The sequence below is a fragment of the Ixodes scapularis genome, unplaced genomic scaffold (genome assembly GCF_016920785.2).
Source record: "Ixodes scapularis isolate PalLabHiFi unplaced genomic scaffold, ASM1692078v2 PGA_scaffold4__175_contigs__length_147842914, whole genome shotgun sequence".
Classification (NCBI taxonomy): domain Eukaryota; kingdom Metazoa; phylum Arthropoda; class Arachnida; order Ixodida; family Ixodidae; genus Ixodes; species Ixodes scapularis.
Window position 1 is genome coordinate 90,253,547 of NW_024609879.1, and position 27,126 is coordinate 90,280,672.

The 27,126-nt window shown below is 47.7% G+C and overlaps 1 protein-coding gene across 1 annotated transcript in view; it reads right to left on the bottom strand.

Annotated features, from left to right (window-relative positions):
- The window catches only part of LOC121837810, a 151,618-nt gene that overhangs the window by 64,876 nt on the left and 59,616 nt on the right, over positions 1-27,126 (bottom strand). The window contains exon 9 of the mRNA XM_042293628.1: positions 6,520-6,569. Coding sequence (XP_042149562.1) covers positions 6,520-6,569 — 50 coding nt within the window. The remainder of the gene's footprint in view (positions 1-6,519; positions 6,570-27,126) is intronic.

Here is a 27,126-nt window from a genome sequence, read left to right on the forward strand (position 1 = left end):
CTCCTCGAGTTTTGATCGTTAAAGGTTATCTATTGTACATTATTTCCTGTCGTAGAAAGGACGATCTGTTTTACAATTCCTGCAAGCGTACATGTGCGCAACTGAACTTCGTGCTGGCGCGTACAAAGACTCGAGTGTTTTGGGTGAACATTGGTGACAATCCAGCACGTACATTCAGTATTTTCGTTTTAGTGCCATGTCGGAAACTGTGGCACTCTCTTGATTATTGATTATGCCCTCACAGTGTTAAGGTGAGTGCTAGTAGGTTACCTTTATCCTCCTCTACTTTTTCTTTCCTCCTTCTTTTGTCCCCTCATCCCCTACCCCAACTCATAGTAGCCAACCAAGGCAGGCCGCTTTGGTTAGCCTCTCTGTTTTTCTCCTCCTGCCCTTATCGTCTTCTTCTTCTTATTGTAGCTTTGCCCATACCCATTATGTTTTGGCAAATATTAAAATAAACCGTGATGGCATTGACATCATTCAGAACTTGCCCACCTGTCTTCCCCTGGGGTTAATATTAGTTAATACAGAGGCAACACGTAACCTGATTCCAATCCCGTGCGTTTTTAGATAAAGGTCGATTTCAAGACACCAAGGTGGAATATGGGTAGCATGTGAGTAGCACAATAAACGACTCCAAACTAAGTCCGTTCGAGTTCCTAAACGTGATCTCGTCGTTAAATTGTATGCACTCTCCAACCACGGGTTCCGTATAGAATAAAGCAGGATGTCTGCTTCGATCGGGAATTTCCTCCAGACTAAAGAACTTCTACTGAAATTTGCTCAATGGCCGCTTTCTAATTCAAAATGAAAAACAGATACCTAAAAAAAATCACGTTTAGGAACACTAGCGCGCTTAATATGGAGTCGTTTCTTGAAGTGCTACCATGCTACCTAGATTGCGCATTAGTGTATCTTTAAATCGACCTATTTATACAAAAGCACTGGATCTGCATCGGGTCACGTATCACCCCTGTTATTTGCGGGTTTTTTTTTTTTTTTCGGTATCTGGCCGAGATGTTTTCAACGATCTAGAAACAGGTGGATGCTAAGATATTGAGGTACGTGGATAATTTTCTAGTGCTGGTATCGCAGCCCACTGTGTTGGATATCAATGTTATTCAAAGAGTGCTTGAAATTTTCTCATTGAATTCGCAGGACTTACTTTTACTCACGAAAGATTGACGTCAAGAAAAACTGCAATCTTTAGATTTAAGTTTAGATTTTCAGGAAGGGAACGGTGTGCTGGGAGTATCGACCACGCTCAAAGAAACGGGTTCCCGGTCAATTAAGCCCACTATAAGTTGATAAAAAGCGCGACTGCTTCCTCTTTCATGGAGGCATTCATTGCAATATCGTGACAGCACACCATGAGTTTTTTCAACGAGGCGGACGCCTAAATTCGTGGGTTACCCTGACCGTTTTCTTCAGGAAATGACCGAAACACTTATTTTTAAGACAAAGAAAAATAATGATGAAGAAGCACCTATTTCTAGAGTAAAAGTGAGACCCTTTGTCATACCATATAATGTCACAAATGGCAGACGACGAGGCACGCGCAGACGGAATGAACTAAAGATTTAATGGCGGCGTACTTGTGCCAGAAATGAAAAAATAACACGTCGAGAAAGCAGCAGCGAGCGTCGGCGGAGGCAGCAGCACGCGACGGTGCGTCGGTGGAGCAGCTGGCTATCGCGAGAGCGAGAAATAATTAGTAAATCAATCGGCAATACGGCGCACGGCTTTCTCCTATGCTCGTCATCTCTTCTTATAATAGGTCAAGAATGGTCGGGAAAGCGCTAAGGCGAGACTGACGAAACAAGGTAACACTGGCCTGCTTATCGTTTACGCTCGGGGAAAAAGTGTACGCGAATCTTCTACATAAACAGAGAAGCGTATCTTCTCGATCATGCACGTGGCATTGTACACAAGGTTTCACAAAACCCAAAAGCGGGCGTCGCATCCTGATGTGCTCATAGCGTTTTCGGCCCGAGACAAGCTGTGTACTGGTTGCCGAAAAATTAACAACAAATAAAGTGATGGCGATGTGTGAAAAAATAAACACCCTAAGCAGTTCGTAGATCGTGCCTCCTCAGCCGTGTATGAAATTACTGACTTGCGGTAAAGCGTACGTAGGTCAAACGGCAGGTGCGTCAATGACAGGGAAAGCACGCGCTGTCGATAATAACTTCTTTTTCGGGCAACCTGGCTATTCGTTGTGAAAGATGCCTTTGTGCTCCTGAACTTTAGAAGAAACGAAAATTCTGGGGAAGTTAGAAGACAATATCTCGAAATAATCGTATGTGTCATTCAACATCAAAATGCAGGGTGATGACAGAGGCATCATTGCCCCTACAGTTTATTTACCTGATAAATATTTTCATATCCTGCTTGAAAAGCCCGATTGGGTGTATAAATAGTTTGTTTTGCATCAATAAAAAGTCACTTTAAAGTTGACATTAGTGTTGTGTCTCTCACTCTGCCCTTGACTCGAGGCCTGTATTGTCAAAAGGAACTTTGTACCAACTAGTTCATCTGCCGCCGTGAATCTGGAGTTCCACAGGGAGCAGCATTGGGCCCACTATTTTTCCTCACTTACAATAATGTCATACCTACTGAAATTTCCTCTTCACTCAGATTCTTTGCAAACGATTGTGTAATTCATAAGTAAACATCAATATATCCAAATAAAGATACCTGTCCTTCTCATCAAAACAAGTCCACAATAACCTTTAGATACCCAACAAGTAATCAAATCAATCGACCAGGAAATATCATCCAAGCATTGAGGGGTTATTTTGAGCGAAGATCTAAACTCGAAGGATCATGTTAATCCAGTGACTAGCAAGGCAAGTCGCTTATTTATTTATTTATTTATTTATTTATTTTACTTGAGGGCCAACGACATTAAGCTTCATACGACAAAATTTACATCTTGCACCTCCTAGGCTGCTTATAGCTCATATCTTATGTGTTTGGTTGCTATTAAACTATTCGTGTATCAAATGAAACGCTTCACAAATTTCCTTAAAGGGATGGTGAACCGAAATTTGGATTTCAAGAAAACAATGCTGGAGATGTAGGCGGGGCGCTACAATCCCTACAACACTACTAGTAAGGCGATATCTCAAATGGACGGCCGTATTTTTCGAAAAAGAAGTCGAGATTAAACCAGGCCGACGAAGCACGTGACGTCAAGATACCTAGTTTCCTCCTCACCTTCACTTCGCTCCCTCAAGGCCGCGAGGCGGAGAAGACGTGAGGCCGTTCCCTCTCCCTCTCGGAGAAACATGACGTCAACATTCCTGCCAAATGCGCCTCTTTTTTTAAGAAATACGGTCATCCGTTCGAAATATCGCTGTGCGAGTGATGTTTTGGTGTTTGTAGCATCCCGTTGCACGCTTTTGCCGCGTGTTATGGGGAATCCAGATTTCGGTTCAGCATCCCTTTAATGAATCAAATAGACTCAATGGAAGGCAGGGCGGCTGTACTTATTTTTAAAAATTACTCTCGAGACACAAGTGTCTCGAGGGTGAAACACAAAGTCGAGTTACCCCTACATTCTGTGACAAGACATGTTTTCTGACTAACCTTCGTCTATTGCATTTATTACCTTCTAACTGGGCTTTGCGTGCATAAAGAAGCGGCTGTTGGAAATTGCGAAATGTCGCGCTTGGGCAGTCGCCATGTTAAAAATAATTTATTTTGCCCTAATGGCTCACGTACACAGCCTGGGACGTTTAGAGGAAACAAGATTCTCATTCTCATAAGGCAATTTTTGAAAGTTTGTTTTAGACGCCGACTTGGCAGAGTTTTCGTATTAATGAATTAGACGTGTGTAAGAAGACTTTCATAGATTACATATGATATGTCACGTACGTATCAGCTTTACTTCATTCAATTGTGTGTTAATGGAAGCCGACTAATACTGTCACAAGAAATATGTAAGGATAAAACAGAAAAAAATGAAACTACCCAGCTTTGCAAATTGGAGTAAAGCTTAAAATATATCGTCTCTTCCAACGTACCGCTTTTAGATGACAAAGCATTATATAAAACTTGATATTTATTGCATATTATAGAATGTACGAAAGGTCTTCGTACGAAGAAAATGAATAAAAAATATGATGTTAAATTTGTACTTTTAAAGTTGTTTCTCGCATTCAAATTTTTTCACTGAGTGAACTTTAGCTTATATACATATAGTGTACTTCTTGAGTTGGTATATCTATAAGCTTTAATTCGATTTTAGGATTTATAAATGTGTTCCTAAACAGCCATGAAAGCTAGACAAATGCGGTTTGTGGAGGTGATTTATATGGCCAGGGGTACATAATATATTAGGGTAATCGTCACAATAAGCCAAATAATTAACTAAGATTGGTAATCAAAGTTTTTATTTGGGGAGAATAAACGTAAGTTTTATAAGAAACTTGCTAAGGGTCATTGACAATCACTTGGCCAGTGAATTTTAGAAATACTTTAATCCGGTGACAAATGCGATAGTGCGCTAAAGTGACCATTTGTGCGCTACAGGAGGAAGTCTAGGTGCTCTAACCTGGTCAAGCACAAAGTTAGGGCCGACGTTAACGGAGCCCGCCAATTGCACTATTCCGACAATGATTTCGCGTTTTTTTCGCTGGCAGCCAATAGGCGCGGTCCGCGAACGCTTGCTTCAAACTTTGTGTCTGACGAGTTTAGGACCCTAGTGGTGCAAAAACGCATATTATAAAATACGGAAAAACCTCGCGGGCACGTTTTCGATCCCCAGCATTGTGCCATTTGCTTAAGTGGTAACTTTTGCGTACTTCCGCGCTTCTCCCGCGCTACTGATAGAGCTTCAATGACACTCACGAAGGTTAAAATTGAAACCATATACTTATCTTCACTAATTAGAAATGTATCAAAACATTTTAGGTAACTATTCGAGTAATAATGATAACTTGCATCCTATATTGTGTCTCCTGGCCCTATAACTCATTTGCACAAACCGCATTACTGTGCAATACACGGCTTCAAATAAAACTCTCTAATGCTTACAAACATTGTATACTTTGCTATGGCATTGAAGTAACAAAAGTTATCATTATTCAAGGCAGGTTAGTTATCATCAGAGCGGCTAGGTTCTGAATTTTTAACACAACTATTGAAAAAAGAAACAGAAGCCAATTTTCATGTCCACTTGGCACTTCTATAGTAGTTGTAAAAACCGTGTACAAGTTTTCTTGTTGAGTGAAAAATATCTGAGTCGGGCGAAGTACTGCGTGACTTGTGACCGTCGGTGAAATCTAAAAATCCGCCTTTGGTTCTTTCGTAGTAAAAACGATACAAAAAATATATTAAAACGTGCACCAAAGGCGCTGTTTTCAATTTCTGCCAGGAAATCTATTTTTCTCAAATATTTTTTTAAGCATGCCTTTTTTCTTGCACGATTTGAAATGAGTTCACCCGCTATTATACCTTTCCTCATGACTCAATTAGTACTGTAATGTAGAGGTTTCGTTGTAGGGAAGTCTGTAGCGAATACAGAAGTAAAACAAATCGTGAGATGCCAGCTCTTTGCTGAACAATGTATGATAGCAGGACACCTAGAAGGCCCTGGTTATCACTGCTTCCTGGTCGGAACCAAACCTCACGCGATAGAAAATAGAACATTTGAAAAAAAGGGTGTGACTCCTCTCCTGAGAAGGCATTTGTATGCTTGTTTTTTTCTAAAAGTGTTGTTGAGCTGTGTTGGTTATTAGTCATGCATTTTTAATTTATATATTATTTACACATTTGCTGAATATTACGACATGTGCGGGTTGAAATATTAATGGCAAGATTCTGTAATTATTCAGGTTAAAAGAATTAAGGTGTCTTGCCACGCGTTTTTTTTTTTAAGAAACAGAGAAGAGAAAAAATTTATTCTAGCCCGAAGACGTCTGAAAAAAACACCATATGGGGAGACTGTGGAAAGCAAGAAATAACTCATGGGTCACCAAAATATTGTGAGCTAGTCTGGAACCTCTACAATGTTGTAGGGTGGATTATCGGAATACTTATCATATATATACCAAAACCTAAGAGGAAGCATTAGTTTAGAGTAGAAATACGTTCCAGTAGAAATTATTTGGCTTGTGGGTACCGCTGCTCTTGGTAAGGGAGACGCCATAAAGGTAGGCACTTATAGGTTCCATACATTTGAAATTTAGCCCACACAAACTGGTATTTATTCTGAATTGGCCATCGATACTACTACTTATGCAGTATAGTGCTGGGTGTCGCAAACCTAGTAAATGTACCTAGTCGGAAAAAAGGGTTTTGTTATATCGATTCGTGCTACAGAAATGATATGTTACCACACTCTATTTCACCAATGGATTTGTCTCTTTTTTTTGCGATGACCCTTTCTTTTAAATCTTAGCTTCCAGGTGTTTTTTTAATATACCCACATTTTTGCCAATTTTTCATTTCGCGAATATATGAAGGAACTCACTAAAACATGAGGGTTATATTCTACAACAAAAAGTTTCTTACCCTCTACTGCCGTGTTCAGGATTCCATCCTTAATAGTCGCCAACTGTGTGCTGTATGATGAATTAAACATTAGTAATATGTTATACAACTACACTATACTCGTATATTGTATCCTGCTTACGCGATTGTCAAGATAAAACTATGAAAGCTTTAGTTTATTTTTAAATCGCATGATTATTTTATACGTAATAACAGATCTGTTAAAACTACTTGACTCAAAATGTGCAGATATAAAATTTTTAAGGTGTTTTATAGTTTTGATAACACTGAGGTGTACATAATGAAAGATGGAATATCAAGAAATTTTAAAGTAGGAAGTTTGAAGATTTAACACATCAGCAGGAAGCATTTCGCCGATAACTTTAGCGGGGAAATGAAATTAGTGTATAATTATAAACCACAACACATTTTCCTGATACGTTTTGCAGAAAAATTACGCGCTAAATTTTTGCATTTAACATTATTTGAGATATTTTTGATAAATCATAAGAATAAACACATTTTTGTTTAAAAACTCTTGATTCAATTAAAAACATGCCCCTTGACCCGCACCCGGTTTGGTCAAAACTAGGGGACAGGAGGATTGCGGAATACACAGGGCACGTTTAATTTAAATTATTTACCTCAAAGGCGTCTTTTGGGGACTCATTCAAAAGCACAAGATACAATAAAAATTAACGTATAAACAGAATATCACTGGTCAATGCAGAACAAAAAAACCGTTATACTGACAGAGATTATACATTATTTAGTTCTCAATTGGACATAAAAAATAACAATAAAGAAGACTACAAAGGGATTCACAAGCCATTCAAAATACATAAGTTCACACAATTTATTAAAATCTTAAGGATTTATGTTGATTACAATTTTATCGGGCCGATTACTGCATTCCAAAATACATAGTAATACAGGCAAAAAGAGGCACGAATTGTTATGGGATTGGGTTTCTCGAAGATTGCACAAGTTATCTGTTCTGAAGGAAATATAATGGGAAGCATGACAATAAGTATTTCGGAAATGTGATGTACCGTAGCACATTTTATGAAATAAATGCATGCGGTTAATTTTACCTGCGTCTGGAGGCTAATGAAGTGAGATCAATGTTAGTTGTTTTAAGGCGGAGACGCGACCTAGAGGCGAAAAATCGTTTTTGAGCTACCCAAACAAATTGCTTTTCCTGAATACCATGACTTTGTTCTTCACGGTATGCATTTATTGTATTGAAATTCCAAGTAACTATTAAAGGGACCATGAAATGACCTTTTTACTTTTTCCAGATAACTTTTACATTAAACCGTCAATGTTCACTGAATGCCGAACAGGCATCCGTTTTCGTCTCGGTTTATTAACTTCTACACAAAAAATTATTGAAATATCGACTTTTTCATTCTCTCCAACTGACCGCAAAAGAAGCCGTGACGTAGACCGTTTCCGGAACCGGAAGTTCTCTCGGCAGTAGGAGAATGGGAGTGTTAGCGGCAACGAGTTGGGGTGCGCCGGTAGGTTTTACTGCGCCGATGTCACCGACGTATTTCCTGAATAGGCGCCTCTCATCGCCGCATCGCAGCTGAGCGAAATTCAATGAGATATGTTGCGCTACAGCGACAGCATGGGACTAGTCCCATACGCCGTTATGCCTGTTGGGAAGTGCAGCGAGTCTTCCTTTGAAGACTCCAGAAGTCAACCACCCCGTCATTGTTGGCAGAAGGGCCGGCCCGTGTCAGTCGTTTGCAAAGCGACGTAGATGGCGTTTTTCGCGGCCTCGGAGATGCAGGAGCGAGCCGAGGTTAAAAAAGATACGTTTGAACTACGAGTGCCAGCAAGAGCCACGTAAATACCTGTTTACACTCGGAGCGGACGCGCGCGCTTGATGCAAGTCTTGTATTCGCGCTGTTTGTAAGCGCTTCGGGACCGTTCTTTTACGATTGCAACTCGATACTGACGCGACACTCGGCAAAGAAAGGTTGGACCGGGGTTGTACGTATACCTCCCACGAACTGTTATAGCTCGACATTGACGTGCAGTCTGTCAGAATAAAAATGGCATACCAATAACAAAGTGTACATGCCGTGTTACGAAGGTAATCCATACGGCGTTTATTTCAGCTCTATATCACACAAAACAAGAAGATAGAATCAACGAGAGTCCCTTTTCGACGAGTGTTCGTCAACACTGCCTCGGAAAACAAGGGGAAGAGATTGACATCACCTCTTAATCTAGAATTGAGGTCAGTGATCAAACTATAATACGGGAAGGGTCCACAAGGGTCGCGCGGGCATATTCCATTTAGCACGCCAGCCGATCGTAGGCAGACGGTCTTGCGACGAAGCAACGCAGCGCCGAGTCGGAATGCCTGCTAGGCCTATACGCTTCGTCGGAGTCGGTGGATCCAGCGTTCTTGTTCGTCGTGGTCTGTTTTAAGTACTGTTTTCTTGCTGCTTGAAGTCGGCACGCGCGGGAAGAACACGTAGAAAAATAAACGTTCAGTCAGTCAGAGTTTTGAGAGGAAGGAAAACAAAGAAAGTAAACGTTCGTCGCTGACCGCCACCCAAGTAACTGTCGGCCCTGCCCTACTGCGCACGCGCAGTAGTTGCTTCGTTTACCACACGATAGATGGCGCCTGGCTCTCAGCATTATCAAATTTGGCAATTTTCGCCACACATCTCTAATTATGCTACAAAATGTGGATCTGAATATTATTTAACAAAACGTTTAGGAAACATTCGCCGGCTATTTATTGTTTACGATCGCGGTGCTGGTGAGGTAGGCTCTTACCCAATAGGCGACCTGGATTTGGCTGACGTGCTCCATTTCCGCGGATGCATCGTAGTGAACAGGCGAAGGAAGGAAGGCGCAAAAGAGTCCAGTTTTCTTTTAAAAGTTCTATAGCAAATAATTTTTTTGGGCTGCCTATTTTTGTGTTTTTGTGTTTCTTTTCACACCTTTTACGACGTGCGGTGGATGAAACTCGATTTTAAAATCATTTCATGGTCCCTTTAAAAAAACCGTAAACGAAAATGATGCAGAAACCTATATTAAAATTTCCGTGCTCTCCTGTCGTGTGACGTTACACAATGGTACATATGTTCAGGTCGCACAGGACAGTCTTAAACAGAGTATGTCGAGCGTTTCTTTGGTGATTGCCGATGAACGAGCTTCCAAGTATTCTTTTCCCACAATCAAACATCTTGTAATCAGTTGGGAACGTGGTTTACTGCCCACTTTGTACCATTTCTCTTCTCACGCTTCAGTTTTACGAGTAGGGGCTCTCGGTTTTAAAAAAGACGAAGAGAACGAAATGCACAAATTCAATACCTTCGCGATTTTTTGTTTCTAAATTTTCACACAACACTTAAGGCACTGGTACAGCTGTGTCTATCGGTGAACTGAGCCAAATTTGAGGGGAATTCAGTAACCATCAAAATATCGCTATCAAGATATCGTAACATACGTCTAACCTTAAAACAATCGAGTTACCCTTTTAAAGGGTAACTCCGGTGAATTCCACAAAATTTCAGTTGATGATTGATTATATATCCCGTGGTGCTAATAATCGGTTATACGTAATTTCTTTCAAAAGAAGTGTAATACGTTTTGGGCAATTTTTATTTAAAGCGGACTCCAAACCGAAACCGTAACCTTGCCTGCGGCGGGCAACATTGCTCTTCTGCCGTCACTTACATCTCCAACCATGTGATACAATTCGTGACGTCACGTACTAAGCTTCCGGGCGCAGCTCGGCTCAAGGGCGAAAGATTCCGCTGCTATACTATCGGCAGTCTGCTACACCGGACGACGCCTGTACTCCGCGGCCGCAGCTTGTGTTCTAGCGCAGAAAAAGGCAAGTTTTCCCAAGGGTTTCATTTGAAAACATTAGTAGAAAGTGAAGTTCGCTATAGCCACACGGGAATATGTCGCGACGGGCTTGTAGAAGTATGTCGTGCTCAACGTCGCAAACTGACTTTCTCGCACGCGAGGGACGTTCCGACCATAACGCATGCTCGTTAGGGAGCACACAAAAGCATGCGCGTTCCGCGAATCACGTGGTCAACGATGAGCGCGCTGCTAGCGCAAGCTGTCAGCTTGGCTTAAAAAGTCACAAAACAAACAAACAAATCTTCCCGAGAGCCTTTAGCATGTCGTATACGACATGCTCAAGGCTCTCAAGGCTATGACGACACGGTCGTATTAACTGCGCTGCCGGCTTCGCCGTTCCTCACCCGCTAGGGATAGCAGATTTTGGTAATTTCGCGCACCTGAAACTTGGCTTGCCAGTTTCATCACCTTTTAGGTGGAATTACATCGAAATATTGATATCTGGCGTGTGTTCTTTTTTAAATTCTAAAGATAAGTACAGAGCGCGACACTGTTAGCGCGAACAAGCGATCGCCGGTTTTTCCAGTTTTTCTCTTTGAAATCAAGGGATGTCATCCAAGTTATTATTGATACGGAAAGAGCTCACTTAGTTCTATAATATAAGCGACAAACTTTCGTGCTCGCAAATGCTATTTACAAGTACAATGCGAAAATGCGCCGATGTCCTGTTCGCGCTAACAGTGTCGCGATGTGTACATCGTTTTCTTAATATTAAAATCAACTGGAGTTGCCTTTTAAGTATGTACCCGGTTGCTTTCTTTTGAACAGATTCAAATTTAGAAGTTAAATAATCTTGATATAGATGCCATATAATACATGCATGTTGTAGTTTAATCCGAAGTATTGTTTTATAGGCGAATACTTCTGTTGCAACACGGGCTAGACGTGAGCTCCGCTTTAACAGACCTACTCATTTCAGTGTGCTTGCATGAGGTTGTCGATATGATGACTCCACGATAATGATTCTGGAATATGACAATTCAAGCATTAGTGAACCAAAGTCACTGGATCAACTCGGTTATTAGACTGAACATAAAGCTGCTTCCACGAGCAGTTCCACCTCTCCACCTTTTTGGGTTACTGCGTGCTCTATGGAGTAGAGAGCTTTCGAAGTACACCACTTAGACGGCGCATTACTGCACTCTATTGCGGACACACAGGAGCTAATACAGCAGCGACGGCAGAATATTGAATTGTACCAGGTCATCAGCGGCCTAATTAAGACGCAATGGTAGTGATCAAGGTATTGGATAAAAAACTGTAGCTTCCTGAGCGAACCCCAGAAGTGGCAGTTGAGGCAGCCCACAGGCTCAAGGTTAAAGGAAGCCAAAGCAACTACATTGTTAGTGATGTTCACAGAACAAAGAAGAGGAGATATCTGCACTCAGAAGCGAGTGGCTCAGACATGAAAAGCTGTACAATAACAAGAACTTAACAAGGAGAAATATGATCCCGCTGTGAAACACTGAGAAATGCGCTAAACAAACGTCAGGCGCGTTTGTATGGAACAATAAAGGAAATACTATTTATCTACACCAGAAGGAAGCTGCAGCTTTAATTCACATCGAAGTCGAAATATACCTAAATAAAATGAGTCAACGATGGAACAACGTTCGTGCCATTCAAAGAATAATATGACAATACAGAACGCGCCTCCGGGGAAAACTCGGGTGGAATAAAGCTAAGACTATTTAAAAAGGATTGTGATCAACTTATGATACTGTTGCCCAAAAATAGCTTCCCTCGAAAAGTTCATTTTATGTAACATAAATATGAAAGAAACATGTAATGCGTTCTCCCTATATAGTTTTCGTGCCTATACCGTTGCTTAGCGGAAGGAAAGGGTCGTTTGATAATCATGTTTGTTAGTGATAATTATTTCTAAGTATCAGAAAGATTTTAAATTTTATTGTATGCTGAACCATGCGTTGTATCTATCCACAAAACCGCATGATTTTACATTGTTGTTGATTTATATTGGTGAACTAGCTCAAACGAAAACATGTTCATATAGTAAATGTTCGGCCTTTATAGTAAATTTAGCAATACCTTATATTTGTACTCGCTGGTGATATGAATATTTATGCTATAAATGAGGCTAAATTCGGAGTCGATTAATTTAAAAACTTTCTATTATTTTTCGACTTGAAATTTACTACATGACATTATGAGAGAAAAATGTTGTTGTGATAAGGTTCCTATAGCATGCAGAGATGATATAGCTACCAAAATAAGTAACTTGGAAATATTATCTGGAGTGATAAGAGCAGAGGTAGCAAGCAGGTCAATATTTGATATCTTTAGTGTTATGGGGTGACACTCAAGCAGATGGTCCAGTAGAAAATGACGAGTTTACTATGATTTTTGATAATAGAAAATAGATCAGCTTATTTGGAAGTAAAATTATAATTTATGAATACTTCAGGACCACACGACGGATAATATCATAAAATACATGTTTCAAAATATAATTATAATGACAATTTTATTTCTATCGGTTATGATCGGGAACCCAAGTAAAAAAGCTGTAAAGCACAGCTTGACGAGTCCTCGGGCCCCTAAGATATTGAGCAGCGAGCGGAGACAAAAAAACTCTCATCGAAAACAACGCACACAAGAACAAACTAAGGTATAAAAAACATCATACTATTAAAAACTAACCGAAAAAAAACATCGCATACTAGCAAAATTCGTGAATAAGAATACAACTATAAGCCTTTAAATTTAAGACCGTCTAGAACTCTATATCCACAGCATCCATACAAATATCCAAACTACTCCTACAATGCGGTGCTGTGAAAGTTATCATTTGAGAACCATCATTTGTTTGCTGTGTTACCATCCTCCATTTTCTGTGTTACGGGTTGAGTAGGGTGGTAAGTTTGCCCTCAGCGACGTGAGAATTTGCGAGAACAAAAAAAAGAAAAAAAAACTTAGACGCCTGAAGCCTCCCTCTTAAAGGGGCGGTGCAACGATTTTCGGACTTCGGTCAAAGATTTCTGGAAGTTGCCTCCTGACACTTCTGAAGTAAAGAACAGAAAACCGATTTCGCCTGCGTGTCCTAGTTGTTGCGTAAAAAAAAGATAAATATTGGCATTTCGGGCACCCCTCAACTCACTCCCAGTTTTCAGGGTCACACATGGTCGCACTCCCAGTGACGTCATTCGGAGTGCCGTGTAGCTTCCCGCGTGCTATCTCGGAGGACGCTTCTTCTCCCTCTCTCTGCGTACATTAGCGGGCGTTAGGCTGCAGCTTAGAGCCGAGCGAGGTCACGTAATCTTTCCGCCGTAGTTCCTTCGGCTGTCACTTGGGGCTGCAGGTGGGGGAAAAATCTCGGCTTTTGCTTTGCGATTATGCAGCGGAATCGCGACATTTGTAATGAAGGAAGTGTTTTCTCTATCCTCTGGGACACGATAAACAACGTAAAAATGACGAGATGCAAATTGTTTTAATCATAAAATCGTTGCACCGCCCCTTTAAAACTAGTACAGAATGAGTATTTATATAATCTATAAATATAAGTTATATGATACTCCCTAAATAAATTAATGGTATGGGAGTGCCGTGGTACGTTACATATCCATCTCGATATACGTTTTCATGGCAAAAAAGTTTTGCGATGGTAGTATTTCTCGAAGTGCCACAGACAAAATAGGTATATGTTAAATTGTAGTAAAATATTGATCTGTAGAGCAACAACTTAATATTAATTGGCAAAACAGACCAGAGGCGATCACTAATTCCCAGCACCCGAGCGAGTTTTGGCATGAGATATTGTACACGGCTATCCCATATGTCATGTACTCACTAATGCGCTGCAAGAGTTTTATGATCTAACAATTTTTAACTGGTGTGGACTTGAAGCGGAGAATTTTAGGCACTACCACAAGCTTCATTTTTCGAATGAAAGATCGCAACTTTTGATTTATCAATCGTATCATTTAATGTGTTTTTTTCCCCCCAGCTGTTTAAATTCGATGTCAAATGAGCCATATTTATTATTTTGTAGCCGGTCTTGGAAGAAAAAAAAACCTGCTTGTATCATTCGAGAAGATCAAACATTTCTCCTGCTAATTTGTTTTATAATATTGATAATGTAGAAATAAATGTACATATACGAAAAGTCCAAACGGAAGGTAAAACTTAGAAACGAAGGCCAAAGAAATGTGTGGATTAGCGTAGAGGTCGTGGAATCGTGCCGCATTAAAACAGTGTAAGGAAAAGATGCGAGCAGAAACCGGAATATTTGCTTCTAAAAAAATAATTTTGCGAGATGTGGAATAAAATACCACGGCTAAAACTTGCTTGGTAATAAATCAGTTCACGATCAATTTTACCCAGCTGTAAAAAAAGTTCGATTGAATTTAAGCTACCGCTTAACGAGTGTCACAGAGACAGCAGCTCGGCGCTCACCAGGAGCATAGAAACTGTTTCAATACAAGATCGGTAGAGCGGCTAGCGATGCGGCGCTTTTGAGCATCGCGCCGCTCGCGCTGTTTCCCCGGCAGCTGCCGTGACGTTGGTGAGCGCCATCAGATATGTATACCCCTCACTGCGACCACTCTGAAAACAATCGTTTCCATAGGCAAAAGGAGCCGCGTGGCAGGACGTTCCCAGCTGAAGGAAACCAAAATCGAGTAGACGCCTAAGCAGCACGAATTTTGGCCATGTATTGGCCAATGGCTTGTGATGGTCTTTTGGCCAATTTCCAAAGAGTGGCCGTTCATCGGCCAATGATTGGCCGATCGCTGATCCAGCGGAAAATGGCCAATGGGCAGAGAAAGGACAGTCATCGGCCAATGGCTAACTGCTGTCTGGTCACTGGCCAAGGGATCATTGCCAGTCATTGGTCAATGATTAGCGAAATCTGTGCTGCTTGGGCGTGCTCGTGTCTGTCATCAAGATGCAAAAGGCTTGGTGCCACAAACGGGCTTGGGCTAGACGCCACAAACAAGAAAAAAAGCTTGTGTGTGCGACTTCTAAAATGTTTCGTTGTTAAAGTTTTAAATATTCATAATCTTAAATCAGAAAGCTTTTTTTTTTTGTTTTATTGTCTAGCTTTAGGTAAACTTGCAGAATACCAAATGCAATGTGCCCGCAGATCTCGTGCAGCGCTAGAAGCTCGTGCTGTGCTCGGCCGTTGCTCGAACCGTTATATTGGCGACACCACTGTAATCGCTCCTCGCTCATTGTATAAACCCTATCTATTTATCAACAGTCTTCCAGATTTGTGGAGGTCCCAGCGACACCCTACCTCTCGCACTTCCCGCCAAGACATGGCGCACCGCAGAGGTCGTACCGCCCGACAACCCAACATGCCTGACGACGAGGGCAACGGAAGCCGGCCCCGTGCACCCACCGTAACCATCAAACACCGCCAGCGGGACCCTGAGTTATTCACTGGAAACGCCGAATCAGACGTCGAAGACTGGCTTAAAAGCTACGAACGGGTGAGCCAGCACAACGGATGGGACGATTCCTTTAAGTTGGCCAATGTCGTATTTCTTCTAAAGGATACAACAGCCCTTCGATGGTACGATAACCACGAAGAGGTAATAAATTCCTGGGACGGATTAAAGACATATTTTGCTGACGCTTTTGGCCAGCCGGAACATCGCAAACAAAGGGCACATACCAATTGCTGCACCAGTACCAATCGACAACCGAGTCATCCACAGCCTACATTGAGGATGTTCTCCGCCTCTGCCACCGAGTGGATCCCCAGATGTGTGAAAAGACAAGATCCGTCACCTTTTCAAGGGCCTATCACAAGAACTTTTTTCCATCGTCGCCCTGAGATCTCCAAATACAGTGGTCAATCTCGTGTCAGAATGTCGAAAGTACGAGGAATCAGACAACGCCCGAATCCTTAAAAGACCTCTTGAGCGCCTCCCTGAGGTGTCTTCAGGAGTACACACCGACACCACTCTGTCGAGCTTGATACGGACCATCATCCGTGAAGAGCTGCGTTTCTTTCTGGCCAGCAGCGCACAACGCCGCCCGTGTCCGCGACGAACTCCGTGCTGTCCTAGAGCCCCTGGGCTCCAGGACAGCACGAACGGATCATCCGTGTGGGACGAACTCCATCTGTCTATGTACCAACAGCACCTCCCCACACCGTTCTGCGCCTACCAAGCATTTACAGCCCCACCCATTGCAACATCCTGGCAGACCCAACAGACGCGTCGCCGAGCGGATATCTGGAGAACCGACGATAACCGGCCAGTGTGCTTTTACTGCCACACTCCTGGCCGTATTCTCCGGTATTGCCGACGCCGCATGGGAGGCACTAATCGCTCCCCCCCCCCCCCCCCCCGGAATCAATACCAGGGTAACAACTAAGACAACAGTTACTCCAACAATATTTACTGCAGTGAGAACCTCGCTTCCCGGCCTTTCGCAACAGCCTTCCCAGGTAGCACACTTCCTTGGTTTAACTGGGGCCAGGATTGGCACTTAGCTGTGATAGCTTGGCCACGACTGCCCACCCATCTGCGTCTGTATGCCAGCCTGGCGTTTCACAGTTTTTCCTTGCCCCAGAAAGCCACGGAACGGCCAGGGAACGTCTTTCCTGGTTGACAAATCAATTTCCTTGGTCATTGATGGCGAGGGTAAACAGGCCGCTGCCAGTATTGGATGTAGCCGGGCTGTCTATTGATTTTCCTCGGTCAGAGATGGCCAAGGTAGCAATGCCTCTGACAAGCTTTGAGGTTCCATGGTGGTTCATAGGAATTCTCTGGTCCACTCAATACAAGCAACAGCCAGTTTTCGGGCATGTTGCCAGATCGAAGATCGGGTGAGACAAGGAATGGCAGGGAATTGCCTCTATGCAATGTTCCTTGGCTCAAGCTCGTATTTCATTGGACCCAGAAGGCCAGCTGAAAGCCACTGTTACTCTATAGTTCGTTCAACTTTTTTACTTTTTTTTTTTAAATTTGTATGAACGTTCTGTTAACATATTTTTGGTGCTTTGTGGCACGAGCCCTCGCACTAGAAAGCGACGTTTCAGTGCAAGAAGTCTGTTTTAGCTAGAGACATAAAAAAGCACGTTTACCCCATTGAAAAAGGAAAAAAAATCAATATGAAAACGGTTTGAATATGAACAGGCCAAACTCGAAACGAACTGGTTGGAGTGGAACTGTACCGGACGAATTGGAAATCAAACTGTCGAAATTGGTCGAAATCGAACTCTATAACATTCCCGCTTTTTACCGCGGCATTTATCTACCCTGGCTTGCACGGAGAAGCCGCTTCCAGCGCAAGTGTCCGAGGCGGGGAGCCTCCCATGTGATGTTGGAAAAGCGCGGGAAAACTCCCGCACCCCAGATGAATCAAGCGCCTGGAATCCGCCAGTGCTCCGGGACCGGAGATGATGCAGTCCCCGCGCGCAGCGCGGATGCCTTGAAAGAGGAGAACTGCTCACGTGCCAGGAGAGGGAGCACGCGGGCCAATCAGCGCGGCCCTCGCGTCCGCTCGAAGCGCCACTTTTCAGTTGGCGGCGGCGCAGTTCCAAACCCCCCCCCCCCCCCCCCCCAAAAAAAAAAAGAAAAAAAAGAACAGGATTTGGCGTTAGTGGCGCAAACTTGGGTCTTTGCTCGCGCTGCTGTTCTGCTTGGGGAAGTTTACAAGTTGCTGTGTTTGTATAAGATAGTTTGCCGGTGCATTGAGTGTCGCCTCTGCCGATGGTTCCTGTGGCTGACGACGTCCTCCGCCTGAGTTCCACTCGCTCGTGGGCGAAATGGCTGCATCCCAGAACGGCGTGTTCGGAATTCGCTCCGTCCTCATTGCAGCGCGGGCAATGGCTGTCTGTCTCTGCGCCAGCGACCCAGGTAAGCAGGCTCGACCATTTGGATTCATTTTCATAATCAGGTGCATGTGAAACTTAACTTTTTAATACAACCGCCAGTGTATACATTCAGCTTCAGAGATCCTCTGCCACAGTGGTTAGCCACTGTGGTGGAGGATCCTGCTGTTGTTACCCCCTTCCCAGTCTGTCGTCCACTATGAAACTCGCACTTGCGAGTTGCATAGCGGACGACAGACTGAAGAGGCAGGAAGGGGTAACAACAGCAGGATCTTTTCATAGGAGTTGCTTTGCGTAAAGGCTGAACTGCATGTACGCGACTAAGCGAGCGACGAGAGTCAGCGACGAGCGGCAGAGATTTCCCACGGTCGCTTGTCGCGTAGCTCGGTTTTTGGATTTCTAGAAATCGTCGCTCATCGCCTTGGTCGCTTGCTCCCGTCGCTTTAATGCGGTTTGCCGCGTCGCGCTAATGACCGAACGACAGTGAAGCGGATCGTCGTCGCTCGTCTCTTCGCTCGTTGAATCGCTTACATGCGGTTTATACTTAATTGCCGCGAGACTGGCACCACATGTACGATTGACACACGCTTCCATATTCCCTCTCATTCTGTTTATGATGGTGTATATTTATCATTCGTGGCACTAGTTACATACCGTTTTAGAACAAACGGGTGCAAATAAATCTGCCATGGTTCTAATTACTGCTGTTTATTCTTATTTCAGATGCCCTGGGGTACTATGTTAGCCACCACCGGAATCGCCTGGGAGACATGAATAATATCATGGCAATTTTCTTGCATTTTACATATGTTTTTATGTTTATTTTTCCGGCCTGCAGTATGTATTTATTTCTGGAAATAAGTTGAATTTTATTAATTTACGACGTGTGTTGTCATATCACCAGTTAAACTAGTTTAACTGCATGGTGAATTTTTATTGTGTAGCCAAGCTTGGCTGACCACCCGGCCACTAACCTGGCCCATCCTGTATATACAATAAAGAGCCAAACTTGGGGTACCACTGAGCTTTTCCCGCCTTGCCCAGGCCATGATTCCAGCGGTGAGCCAGTCCATGGCTATAAAGGGAACTGCCGGTGGTCGCCAGGCTGGCAGACCAGGATGGGGCTGCCTAGCGCAATGGGGCAAAACAATCTAGGCCCTGTGAAACTCCCCTGGCAACCCAGTCTGGCTCTAGCTTGAGCCGGTCGTAATGTGCTGCTTGGGTACGGTCTCCCTCCCTCCAACATTAACGCCGGACGAGCCCCTTACGACCGCCGCTCTCCAAGCCCTGTCGCGCCAGCTGAAGCCCGTCGTCGTCGTTCACCCTCGCCTTATCCTGCTCGTCGCCGTTCCATTTCGCCCTTCAATGACAACTGTAGGAAATCGCGTACCGCCGCCGATTCGCCATTTCCCACGTGGTCCGTCAACCAACCGAGTCCAGCCTGGTTCTTTCACGGGAGCGGGATTCCGCTCCCCGTTTATTCGTACAATAAAATACAACTCTACAAAACACTTAACCTAAACTACAAATACACGCGACATCACACAAATATTTACAAACGCACGTTAAGACCAACGCCAAACACAAAGAAGGCCCTTAGGCCTCGCGTCCCGCGATATCCTAGATCCGGTCGCCACCCACTTGCCTGCCAGTGCCTGCGTCTTGGTGTCTCGGTCTCGTCCGGAGTTCTTAGAGGCCTCTCGCCCCCTGCCCCACCGAGTATCTATCTCTCGATGGGCGAGGAGGTTTCTCCTCGCCTGCCACGGGGGCGCCTGCAGCGCCCGCCAGTGGCTAGGAGAGAAAGCGGCGCGTCGGGAGCCGAATTCGAGATCCCGATCGACCCCGCGGCAACACGACCATGTGATCGTGTCGCGGCCAAGATTGGCCGAATGGTTTGATGGGCGCCCTCGTGAATTCACGGTGCGCCATACTCCCCTCTCCTAAAAATCGAAGTACGCCGGAATTCAGACGTACGGCTAGGCTGCTGGGAACACCGTCGCTTGGTTTGGCCTGGAGACCCCCCCACACGCACACACACACCGCATGGTCCCATGGGTCGTCCTCACTGAGGTCCATCAGTTCGCCCGAGACCTGGGGTGCGCGGCCACCACACACCTCACAGTAGACTGTGTCGACTTCGGCTTGGCGGCTGCCTCCGGGGCAACGGGGTCCTTGAGCAGTGTGCCTGGCCACCATGAGACTGGCCCCTCCACAGAGTGGTGCACCGGAGAGGGACTGTGGTTGCGACCCAGCTGCGACCGCCCTCCCGGAACGATGCGGGGCTGGAAGTCCAGTGTCACTGAGAACTGCACCCCGGCGTCCTGCGTGGCGTCGCGGACGTCCCACAAGGCTCCCCGAGCTGTGGTTCCTGCCGGGGAATACGCTGCCAGAAGACGAGGAGCTCAGCCCAAGCTGGTGTTTGTCCAAACGGCGACTCCTCCTTTCATCCCTCCCAGAGAGGACCATTCGGTGCACACCAAGTTGCGTCTCGAAGCAGCAGCCGCAGGGGCGATGACACACAAGATGGGAAAAGTCCAAGGCGTGCGCCCAGCGAGGGAGCAGTACCCCAACACCAACAGCGACGCCGCACACAAAAAACAAAAAAAAAACATTCAAAGCAAAAACAAGAAAAACAAACACTGAGGGTTCCGAGGCACCCTCCCCCCACCCACACAGAAAAACAATAAAAAAAATGCCGGGAACGCCGATTTCGGATCGTCCCCCCTCTTCTTCCCTTTCCCGGGCCACGCACTCTACGAGGTTCCGATCCCATCGGGTTGCCTCCGGCTACGCGTGTTGTAGCTGTGCCGCGGTGGTCCCAGGAACTCCTGAGATCGTTGGCGCCCGCGAATGCCCCTTTGCGGCCGCTTGACCGGCTCATCCCCTTCCCTGGGGAAAAAGGGTTTCAGTTCGCCGATTTGAACTGTCCCGCGGACGAGATCAGAATTCTGGTCCCTCAGCGTGTATGTCAGTCGAGACTTCTTGGAATCGATGACAAAGGGGCCAACCCACTTGGGGGCCAACGCCGCCGAGAAGAACTTACTCGCATCGCTCTGCACGTGACTTCGCCGCAGAACGGTGTCGCCCACCTCGAACTGCGCATCGCGGTGCGCTTTGTCATAGGTGTTCTTCTGCTCCGCCCGCGCGCGAGCCCTGTTTCCGCGGGCGGCGTCCTGCGCCCGCGACAGTCGCTCTCTTGTGCGCGTCGCGAAGTCCTCGTGCGAGGGCACCGCTCTGGCCGCGCTCTGTCGCGGGCGAAGAACCGCATCGGTCGGCGTAGGGAGTTCTCTGCCGAAGTTCAAAAGCGCAGGCGTGAACCCAGTGCTGCGGTTGAGGTTGGACCGCAATGCAAACGAAATCGAATCCAAATGCAGATCCCAGTCCCGCTGCTTTCGAGCATACGCCCCGAGCAGCGGCTTGATGTCGCGGTTCCGCCGCTCGGTCACATTTGCTTGGGGATGGTAACACGAAGTCTTACAATGCTTAATCCCGAGGGCCTGGCTGGTTGCCGCGAAGACTTTCGAGCAAAATATCGAGGCGTTGTCACTCACCAGTCTCTCGGGGAACCCGTAGCGACACCAGACCTCGGACAGCCTGCTCAGGACTCCCTTGGCTGTCACCTTCCGCATTGGAAACATCTCGACGAATCCGGTGAAGTGGCAAGTGACTACCAACACATGTTGATAGCCTCCGCTTGACCGCGGCAGGGGTCCCATCAAGTCGCAGGCCGCGATCTCCCATGGCCGCGTACTCACGATGGGCTCAAGCAGGCCGGGTGGTCTGCCGCCCCTGGGCTTGCGCTCTTGGCACACTGCGCAGCTACGGACATAACGGCACAGCTGCCCCTTCATGCCCGGCCAGGTAGCGAAACGGCGCAGCTTATGCCACGACTTCGGTGCACTGCCGTGACCGTCCGCATCGTGGTAGTGACGCAGCGCTGCCACTCTGAGATCGCGGGGAATCACGGTCTTGAACGACTCACTTGAATCGCTCTCTTCCGGGAAGTAGCGCAGCAGGACGCCGTCCCCATCGATCAGGTAAGATTCCAGCTCACCTGCTTCGATGTCTGACTCCTGGGCGATGGCACTTGGCCCTCTCGGTGTTCCGGAGTGCCGGAGCGTCTTTTCGCCCGTCTGCTCAGGATCCATCTCTTGTCTGAGCCGGTCGAAGATAGCGCGACAAAACGAATCGCTCTGCTGTGCTTCGTACAGTTCCGTTCGGTTGAACGCCGGTCCCAGTGAGGTAATCGCCTCAGCCAGCTGCGCGACGCCGCCACAGTGGGGAGCGGAGCGCGAGGCGGGATTTCCCGTCTCCTGGGGGATGGCCCCGCCTCCGTAGCCTGCTGCCTCGCGCGGTGGGGGATCCACGGGCGCGCGGGAGAGCGCGTCGGCCACCACATTTGTCGTGCCCTTCCGGTACCGAATTCGGTACTCGTACTTCTGCAGTGTCAAGGCCCAGCGCGCCAGTCTTCCGGCGGGTTCCTTGATTCGGGAGAGCCACGCGAGGGCCATATGGTCCGTCTCGATTGTGAATTCCGTCCCCTCGACATAATGATCGAACTTCTTAAGAGCAAAAATGATGGCGAGGCATTCGCGCTCACTCACCGTGTAGTTCTTCTCTGCCGGGTTCAGCGCCCGGCTGGCAAATGCCACCGGGCGGATCTCTCGCCCTGTCTCCTGCAAGAGCACCGCGCCGAGTCCTTGGTCGCTGGCGTCCGTCTGGATCGTGAAGGGCCTATTCAGGTCTGGCAGTTTGAGGGATGCTGTACGCGCCAAGGCCTCGGTCAGCTGGAGGAACGCCTCCTCCTGCGGCGCCTCCCAGCTCCAGGGAGCCGCTTTCCTCAGCAATTGCGTGAGGGGTGCCTGCATGGCTGCGCAGTTCGGGATGTAGGCTCGGTAGTATCCTATCATGCCGAGAAAACGGCGCACTCCCCCGACATCGGTAGGGACTGGGAACTCCAAGATCGCCCGCAACTTGTCCGCGTCGGGGGAAACTTTTCCTCTCTCGATCCGGAAACCCAACAAGCTGATCTCAGAAGCTCCAATTTGGGCTTTAGTCGGGTTTAGTGTGAGGCCGGCGATCCGTAGTTTGCGCAACACGTCCTCAAGGTGACGAAGGTGGTCCTCGAAAGTTTCCGAGTACACAATGATGTCGTCCAGGTACGCGAGCGCGTGCTGCCACTTGGCATCTCCGAGCACCCCGTCGATCAACAGCTGAAATGTCATCGGTGCACCTGTTAATCTGAACGGCATCCGATTGAACTCGAACAAGCCTCGGTGACACACGAATGCAGTTTTGCTTTCGTCGCCCGGGCTCATCTCCACTTGGAGGTAGCCTTTGCTTGCGTCGAGGGTAGTGAAATACTTCGCCTTCCCCAGATTCGAGATGATTTCTTCGATGCTCGGAAATGGATACGCATCTTTTACGGTCACCGCGTTCAAGCGCCGATAATCGACGCAGAGTCTCGATGTTCCGTTCTTCTTGGGCACCAAAACCACCGGGAATCCCCAGGGTCCTGATGTCCGGCGAATGATTCCCGACTTCAGGAGCTCATCGACTGCGGCATCTATCGCGTTTCGCTTCGCCAGGCTCACAGGACGCGGATTGGACTTCCAGGGGCGTGCGTCCCCAGTTTCAATGCGATGTTGCACCTGCTTAGTGCAGCCCGGCTGTTCGGTGAACATTTCGTCAAAGTTGTGCAGCAAAGCCGCCAACCTCTCTCGCTCTGGTCGGGACAGTCCATCGGCATTGGCCAACGGGTGGCCCATTTCGTCGCAGTGCTCGGCGGAGCTCGGAGCTGGGTGACTCATGGGCATGGCGTCGTCGCGGTCGGTTCTTTCCTGTTCTGTCGCTTTTCCAAGCGCTGCCGCCATGGCCCCCATGGAGCGCTCTCGGAAACTTGAAAGGGGCGCATGTTCCCCCTCTCGGTACCCGCCACTTGCCACGTCAATGATGATGCCAGTGTGGGCCAGGAAATCCCGTCCCAGAATGATGGGCACTGTCAGCCCGGCCAAATGGACGAACCGCTGTCTCTGCGCGCGTTGATTCCAACGTACCACGAGACGCACTGCTCCCCTCGAAGTCGTCGACCCACAAGCCAACTGGAACGCGGTCTCCCCATGCCTCACCCGAACGGACTTCTGTTGGAGATGCCTGAGGACCTCGTCCCCAATTAGCGACGCACTAGCCCCGCTGTCCAGAAGAGCTGCGAACTCCTTTCCCGCCACCGTCAGTAAAATAAATGGGGCCGCGGTGCTTGTCGCTGCTCCGACTCGATACGCCGTCGGCACGCACACGGTCGAAGGAGTGTCGGGGACCCGCTCGTTGGTCGGTTTCGCCGCCGATAACTTTATCGGCGGCCTCCTCTGTTTCCCGGAATCTCCCTTGTGCAGTCGCGCCTATAGTGCCCGATTTCGTGGCACCGAAAGCAGCGGCCTCGCCAACCTGGGATAGGATTCTCCCCAGTGGGACGTCCGATGCGCTCACCCCTTTGTGGCAGCGGGTCGGCGGCAGCCTGCTCCTGGGCTGCGGCGATCCGTGGTGCGCCGGTCGGACGGAATTCCGTCGCGTGGACGGCCGCGCTCCCTCCTCGGCGCGATCCTGGCTCCAAGGCGTCATCCGTGAGCTCCCAGGGATTCCCGCTCGACTCCCCGCTGGCCTCCGCCATTGCGGCCTCCCCCCGTCGATACCCACGTGGCACCGGACCCTGCCACGCGCATCGGGGTTCGAGCGTGTCAATTGGTGCTGGGGGAAGGTGGTACCTGCGCTCCGCCAGTATGTCGGCCTGAACCCTGCGCGCCTCCTGCGCGAGCTCACTCAGACTTCCGAATGGGCGCCCACGCAGATACCGCGAGAAGGTGGGATGCGCCTGCCTCACCACCCGCTCGACCTGCTCCTGGTTCGTAGCATTCGGATCGGCGATCTGCAGGAGTTCCTGCATTGCCCGCAAGTACTCTCCGAAGGACTCAGCGGGAGCCTGCGTTCTTTCCTCCAGTTCCCTGCGCATTCTTGGCAGGTAGTCTGCCGGCAAGAACTCTTGTCGGAAGTGGGCCGTGAACTCGTCGAGTGTTCCGGCTGACTCGCCTACAAGGCGATGCCACCTGGCTGCTGGGCCTACAAGAGCCACCGGCAGAACTCTGCCTAGCGTCTCCTTCTCTGTCAGGCCGGTAGCCTTCCGATATCGCTGGATTTCCAGCAAGAAGTCGGTCGCGCTCAGAGCTCGATCGCTGTGTCCGCTGTACTCCGGCACCGGAATGCGGATGAGGGTTCTTGGCGGCGGCGTTTGCCTCTGCATGCTCTGTAGGCCTGAGCGAACGCCGCAACCAACGCCGTGGATTCACGGGACATCTCCATGCTTTGCGGCATAAACACGACCGGCGCTACCGTCGGCGTGTCCGGACTCGGCGCTGCGGTCATCGCCGCGCCGTTCCGCTCCGCCAGCCCCGTCGACGTAGCGACGTCGGCCAAAAACATTAAATCCGTGAGGGCGAAATTACCCGTGGCCATCTCGAACAGTTGTTTGGACGTACCCTTCCCACTTTCGCAGTGCCGCGGTATAAACTCGCCAACCAGGGGGACCGCCCCGCGTGAACTTCCACGCAGTGTCGTCGACGGACGTTGCGACCGTAATTACGGCTCGCCTGCCCCACGTTGGGCGCCATTTGTAGGAAATCGCGTACCGCCGCCGATTCGCCATTTCCCACGTGGTCCGTCAACCAACCGAGTCCAGCCTGGTTCTTTCACGGGAGCGGGATTCCGCTCCCCGTTTATTCGTACAATAAAATACAACTCTACAAAACACTTAACCTAAACTACAAATACACGCGACATCACACAAATATTTACAAACGCACGTTAAGACCAACGCCAAACACAAAGAATGTCCTTAGGCCTCGCGTCCCGCGATATCCTAGATCCGGTCGCCACCCACTTGCCTGCCAGTGCCTGCGTCTCGGTGTCTCGGTCTCGTCCGGAGTTCTTAGAGGCCTCTCGCCCCCTGCCCCACCCAGTATCTATCTCTCGATGGGCGAGGAGGTTTCTCCTCGCCTGCCACGGGGGCGCCTGCAGCGCCCTCCAGTGGCTAGGAGAGAAAGCGGCGCGTCGGGAGCCGAATTCGAGATCCCGATCGACCCCGCGGCAACACGACCATGTGATCGTGTCGCGGCCAAGATTGGCCGAATGGTTAGGTGGGCGCCCTCGTGAATTCACGGTGCGCCATACAACGCAGTGGCTTCGACCTCCCACCAGTCAAACTGAACACCGCAGCCTGCATCGACAATGGAGGTCAGGCTGCACCTGCACAATTTGTGGCAAATCCTCCGTTTGTAGGACCGACTAACATAACTGCGGAAATTGGACGGCAAAATTTCATGCTCTTATAGACACTGGCGCAGCCAAATCGTGTATTCCTGAACGCCTCCGACGACACTTGCGCAAAGTACTTACGCCCCCCTCCAGTGGACACCTGTTACGTATCGGTAACGGTGAATTGGTCCAGCCGCTTGGATACTGTTCCGCGTCAGTGAAGGTAGGCCGCAGTCGATATGTTATCCTGTTCACTGTACTCACAAGTTGCATCGCGGACGTCATCCTTGAATGGGATTTCTTATCTTCAACAGCCGCCTTCATTGATTGTGCGAATCGTGAAATTCATCTCAGCCCTTCAGAGAACAGTAATGAACATTTTGAAGCACCACTAGCCGATCTTCACATTGAACATGATTTACTCATACCGCCCCAGTCGGCAGCCGTTGCAACTCTCGTCATCGCCAACCCAGTCGCAAGTACTGTCGCTCTCATCGAACCTCTTCACACCTGTCTACAGAAAAAAGGAATTGTGATTCCTTATTCTCTCGCCACCATTTCAGACGATAAGTGTCACATATGGATAACCAACACTTCAACCCATCCTCAAATCCTCCCCC